This window comes from Phalaenopsis equestris, unplaced genomic scaffold, assembly GCF_001263595.1.
Source record: "Phalaenopsis equestris unplaced genomic scaffold, ASM126359v1 Scaffold000499, whole genome shotgun sequence".
In the NCBI taxonomy this organism is placed as follows: Eukaryota; Viridiplantae; Streptophyta; class Magnoliopsida; order Asparagales; family Orchidaceae; genus Phalaenopsis; species Phalaenopsis equestris.
Genome location: NW_018164939.1, coordinates 369036 through 375306, shown reverse-complemented (window position 1 = coordinate 375306; position 6271 = coordinate 369036). Strand labels below are relative to the sequence as shown.

At 35.4% G+C, this 6271-nt stretch overlaps 1 protein-coding gene across 1 annotated transcript in view; it reads left to right on the top strand.

Annotated features, from left to right (window-relative positions):
• Positions 1-6271, top strand: part of LOC110028171 (non-specific phospholipase C2-like) — a 59913-nt gene that overhangs the window by 1804 nt on the left and 51838 nt on the right. Inside the window, exon 2 of the mRNA XM_020729915.1 lies at positions 5633-6150. Coding sequence (XP_020585574.1) covers positions 5633-6150 — 518 coding nt within the window. The remainder of the gene's footprint in view (positions 1-5632; positions 6151-6271) is intronic.

Sequence of the window (6271 nt, the reverse complement as noted above, 5' to 3'; positions counted from 1 at the left end):
TTATTTTTAGCTAATGTTGTTGTCAAGAGCATTAACGACGTTTTTTTTTCAACTATTGATGCTGATGTCTGGAGCATTGTTGGTATCAAGGGTAGGTCACCATCTCTAAATAAATAAACAAATTTTTGGGACTCGTGTGCGATTTCCGGCTATTGGAGGAGATCTGGTGATGGGTGAAAACAGCGATTTCGGCACTGACGGAGGATCAGCGTCGCATGAGTGGAGTTCTGGTGATGGGAAGGTTATATGATGTTATAAGAAAAATTTGCTAGGGGATTAGATGCTTGCAGGTTAGGTGTAAATTGATACTATTCTGGTGATATTATAATGATATTATATCGCAATACAATCACAATATCATCAGAATACCACCGATATGTATTTGCTCTCATGTTAGAGACCCTTGATAAGCATATGAAAGAAATATTGGGTATCTAAATTTGGGGCGTAACTTCTATTATAATAAGAAAATGTGGCTTTATATGCTTATCATAGGGAAGTATATCCTGTTTACTTGAAGGAATACATGTTAAGTTTGGACGAATTTGTGTTTCTTATTTTCAGAGTTTATTTGTTGAAGAGCATCAATAAAGAAATTAGTTTAAATAATGGTTCAATTCTTTGTTTGAAACTCCATCTTTATTCAATCTCTGTTGTTTCAACCTTGCGAGCTACGTAGCATGTCATCGGTTTTGTGATGCCTTCTCAAATGAGCTCCACATCACTAACTTAGCTCCTCACATGCATCCTGTAGAAGATAGTTGAAAATGGAGTGGTTCTCAGCTTTTAACACTGATGAATAGTATTAAAAAGTAAAGAATGTCAAATAAAAAGCTCTAGTTATTTAAACTATGAAAACCTGTTGTCCAATTACAAAACTAGCCGGTTGTGTGACTCTATTGATTATAAGCAAGCAAACAAATCTTTAACATGCAATTTTGCTGTACTAGAATTTGCTCAAATCAAGTCTGAATATTGCCCAAAACTTACACCATCCTCGGTTAAATCATGCTTGAATCGTAATCTAACCTGTAGAATATGGCGCTTTCCTGTTTGTCTAAAACAAAGCAGAATGATTATTATGCTGAATAAAAATAAAAGCCTCGTTAGCATGATCCAAATGATTATCATACTTCAAGCAGGGCCACTTTGTTCAAGCGAGGATTACAAATAGATTAAACAGGTTAGATTATGGAGAAATTATTGCATCGGGAGCTTTGCAATTTTGCTTTAGGACTCCAATCAGGATCTGTCACGTGTACAGACAAACTCCCAATTTAATACATGGATGAGTCTGTCTGTACAATTGACATGCCCTGATTGGAGTCCTGATACAAAACTGCATCAGGACTCCAATACAAATAGTTTATGGTGTTTTAGATGTTATGAAAAAACAACGACAATAAAACGAAAAGTATATAAAAAATTACACCAGAAAAAAAGACAACACAAAATTTAAGTGGTTCGGCAAATTGTCTACATCCACGGGGTTGCAGAGAATTTTATTACTTCGAGGAATTACACCGTCGAGCTTCTCGACGTTTACAAGAAAGAACAATCTCTCTTCCTTTCTCTCCTCTTTCTCACCTCTCTTTCCTCTCTCTCAAAACCACGAGAAAGGAACACAAGAAATAATTTTTTCTTTTAAGAAAAAGAAAAGAAATCGAAAACAAAAGCTTTTCTTTTTCATTTTCTCTCAAGCTTCAGCTGAAGAGGAGTTTGTGGGATGTATTAGAGAGCAGGTGGGTTTAGCCTTTTATAAGAAGCAAACGAAGCTAATTAAGTAAATAAGAGGAAAATTTTCAAGATTTCACAAGATTCTGCATGAAGCTTTTCAGACATTTTATTGGAGGGAAATATTTAAGGAAGTAAATATTTAATTAACAATTAAATATTTTATCATAACAGCCAAATCAAAATAGTGGACCGGGCTCCACTTTCCTCAACAATTCTCTCACTTGGATACTGGGACACTAGCTGCACCATCTACTGACTGCATCGCCCTTTTCTTCAAACGTGATATCCTCCTCCTCTGCAACTCAAAGCTTCTATCTTCACGCTAGAAAACTATCCACTGACTGCACACAACTTCAGTTTCTCAAGAGTAACACCCTTAATTAATATATCAGTGTCAACGTAGTCTTGTACCTCCAAGCTCTTTCCTGGGTTACTCATGAATCTGCTTACAACTCCCACTGCATGGACAATATTATGTCTCAGCTGAAAGCCTTTTTCAACAAGTCCAGTCTTGTACCTCTTAGTGTCATCAAGCGCAGTTTCACCCGGTATACCCACTTGTTATGCAATTCCTTTTTTCCTGGTGAAAGTTCTGTCAGCTCCCACTTGCTCGAACTTTCATCTTGTAAGATTTCTTCATAACTTTGTGGTTCTCTACCATATATTTGTGCAAAATCCATTTTTCCTACCTTTGGCGCTCTGCCACCTTTCGGAAAATTGACTATCTTCTGCTGCCCCATAATGCACCTCTGGCTCATGTGCCCACGTCTGAGAAACCTGTAGTCATATACAGTGTGTCGGTTTTTTTACCCAGAGCCAATACTAATGTTTCTTTATAACCTTCCAAATACTATCTGAGAACACTACTAAATGACCATTCTCATTGAGTTGCCCAACAAAAATGACGTTTTTCTTCAACTCAGAAACGTGCTTAACTTTTTGCAAAGTCTATTTGCTTTTATTAGGGAGTGCAATATCAACGTTTCATATCCCCACCACGTCTAAAGCTTTTCCATCAGCCAGATATACCTTCCCAAAGTTTCCTACAACATAGTTCCGCGTTAACTCTCGATGAGAAGATGTATAGAAGGAAACTCATGAATTCAGTATCTAGTCATCAATAAGACTGTGAATCACCAGCAATAGTGCATCTTGTATTTCTTCAGTTACAACATTAGCGTCATCATTCTCCATCTTGAGATTCCTGCAGTTTCTTTTTATGTGGTCAGTTTTGCCACAATTCCAACAGGCTGTCTGTTGACCATCTGCTGGTAAGACTTTGATTTTGATCTTCTTCTGTTTGAGTTCTTGTCTCGTGATCTCCCTCTAGAATCAACAATCAATGTCGAATTCAAACCTGATGTCTCGTCAGAATCTTTCCTGCGCATCTCCTCAGCCAAAATTAAATCACGAATATCATCATATTTTAGTTTAGATTTACCTGCAGAACTGCTAACTGTCTTCCTCATGACTTCACAACTATTTGACAATGAAACCAACAATATCAACACATGTATCTCATCTTTAAAATAAATTTACAGACGACAATGAATTTGTGATATTATTTGAACTCATTCAGGTGTGAGCAACAGACACACATTCTGTCATCTTCAGGTTGAATAACTTTTTCATCAGGTGCATCTTATTATTCGCTGATGGTTTTTCATACATGTCTGATAAAACCGTCATGAGATCTACAGTAGTTCTCTCCTTGATGACGTTATAAACAACGAATCTTGACAGGGTTAATCGAACAACCCTCAGAATCTGTTGATCCAACAGATTCCATTCAGTCTCATCCCTCTTTTCCGGCTTCTTACCCAGTAATGGCAGGTGAGTTTTTTCCCGTAGAGATAGTTCTCCATCTGCATCATCTAGTAACTAAAGTCTGTGTCATTGAACTTTTCGATCCCCTATGTCATCACTTCGTCTCCACCATCATTCTTTCTTAGATCTGAACTAAAGCTCTGATACCAATTGTTATGAAAAAACGACGGTAATAAAACAAAAAACAGATAAAAAATTACATAAAAAAAAGGTGACACAAGATTTCGTTGGTCGGTAAATTATCTACGTCCACGAAGCTGCAGAAGATTTTATTACTTTGAGGAATTACACTATCGAGCGTCTCGACGTTTACAAGAAAGAACAATCTCTCTCTTCCTCACCTCCCCTTCCTCTCTCTCAAAGCCACGAGAAAGGAACACAAGAAATATTTTTTTTCTTTTAAGCCAAAGAAAAGAAACTGAAAGCAAAACCTTTTCGTTTTCTTTTTCCTTCAAGCTTCAGCTGAAGAGGAGTTTGTGGGATGTATTGGAGAGCATGTGGGTTTGGCATTTTATAAGAAACAGACGAAGCTAATTAAGTAAACAAGAAGAAGATTCCAAGATATCACGAGATTCTGCATGAAGCTTTTTAGGCAATTGGCTTGGAGGGAAAACTTTAAGGAAGTAAATATTTAATTAACAATTAAATATTTTGTCATAAAAGATTCTTGCCAAATCGAAATAGTGGACCGGGCTCCACTTTACTCAACATTAGATTACACAATATCATATTTCCTGTTAGTCAAAACTCAGGTAATGATTATTATGTTTTCCGGTTAGTCTAAAATGTTAGGGTGGTTTGACATTAGAGTAGCATTGTTAGTCAAAACTTACGTAATCATAATCTAACCTGCTTGATTCACCATCCTCACTTTGATGAGACTCTCTTTATCATTACTTATGATGCGCTTGAATCATTATATTACGGATAGATTACCCTATCTTCTACAGAATTTTCTCGACACATTGTACAGGCCAATTTTTTTGGTGAAGGTTTTCATAAACAGTTCATACATGTAAGAGGTCGTCCCAAATAAACTTCTTGGCATATTTATTCAAAAATATATATAGTGGATATATTTTTCTAATTTTCACTATAAAACATAAATATATAGTGCAACCAGGGGGTGACACTCCCCTAAATTTTTGGAAAATTTCATAATATGATATTGTACATTTAAAACTTTACCTGGTAAGCTTAAATACATAATAATAATTTAATATTAATTATATTTTTAATTTAATAATCATTTTCATAAAAAGCTTAAAAATTTTGAGAGGGATATTTAACTCAAAAGATTTCTCACTGATTGATTTTTTTTATTTTATTTCGCGACTATTTTTGTTAAATTTTGGTTCCATGGATGCATACGAAGTCTAATAATCATTATTCTTTCTTTGTTTCTTTTATTTCGATTATTTTTTTTATGATGTTTTCCTGTTGAAGTTTCTCGTTATCAGGAACATCTTGTTAGTATTCGGTCTATGTATATTTTAACTTCAATAATCAATTTATTGAATAGTTTATATATGGATGCAAATGAATCAAGCAGGGCCAAGCACGAGTTTGCTCAACCTTAAGCTTTTCTTTTTTCCCGAAATCAAGCTTGAGCTTGATTCCGATATTGGTAATAGTGTTCACGCTAGATTCATTTAAAATTATAGCTGTTTCAGCTAGGCTTGAATTTAACTCATTAACTAATCAAATGAGTTTTTTCCGAGTCTATTAACAAGCAGTATTATAAAACAATTTATTAGCTATTAGAATAATACTTATTGAGCTTATAAATGTGATCTATTGAGCTTAAAAATAAGACTTTAATTAAATAAACTATTATATCAACACACATTTTTATAAGGATAAACATGTGGCTTATTTGATGAACAAAAGAATAGACCAAGACATCACCTAATCATGTATCAACTAAATTTACAATTGAGTCTTAAATATATAGATTATAATAAGCTTTATTGAGTTTCTTAAGCTTTATTGAAGATAATAGTTTTTACCAAAAGAGTTCTTCATGTGCTTTCAGTATTCTAAGCTTCCTGTTTTCAATTCTTTGCAGTAAGCTGGCACTTGGTTTTCCTCAGAGAACAATGTTTGACAATATTGATGATGCTGGTCTGTCCTTTGGCATTTACTACCAAAACATCCCTGCTGTACTCTTCTACCGCAACCTTCGCAAATTAAAGTACATTAACAAATTCCATTCCTATGATCTCTCATTCAAAGCTCATGCAAGCAGCGGCAATCTTCCAAACTATACCGTAATCGAACAGCGATACATGGACTCTAAGAATAGGCCTGCCACTGACGATCATCCTTCGCATGATGTTTACCAAGGACAAATGTTCATCAAGGATATTTACGAAACTCTGCGTGCTAGCCCTCAATGGAATGAGACTCTCCTTATCATTACTTATGACGAGCATGGTGGCTTTTTCGACCATGTTCCTACCCCTGTGAATGGGGTCCCAAATCCTGATGGAATTATTAGTCCAAGTCCTATGAATTTCAAATTTGATCGCTTGGGAGTGAGGGTACCTACCATCATGGTTTCTCCCTGGATTGAGAAGGGTACAGGTGAGTGAGCTGTTGAATTTTGCTTCTTTTTAGGAAGATTGCTTGCATACCACTCAAATCCAATGTATTTACTAATCTAACACCTAACCTTCAACTTTATCTATGCCACATTTTACCTAAC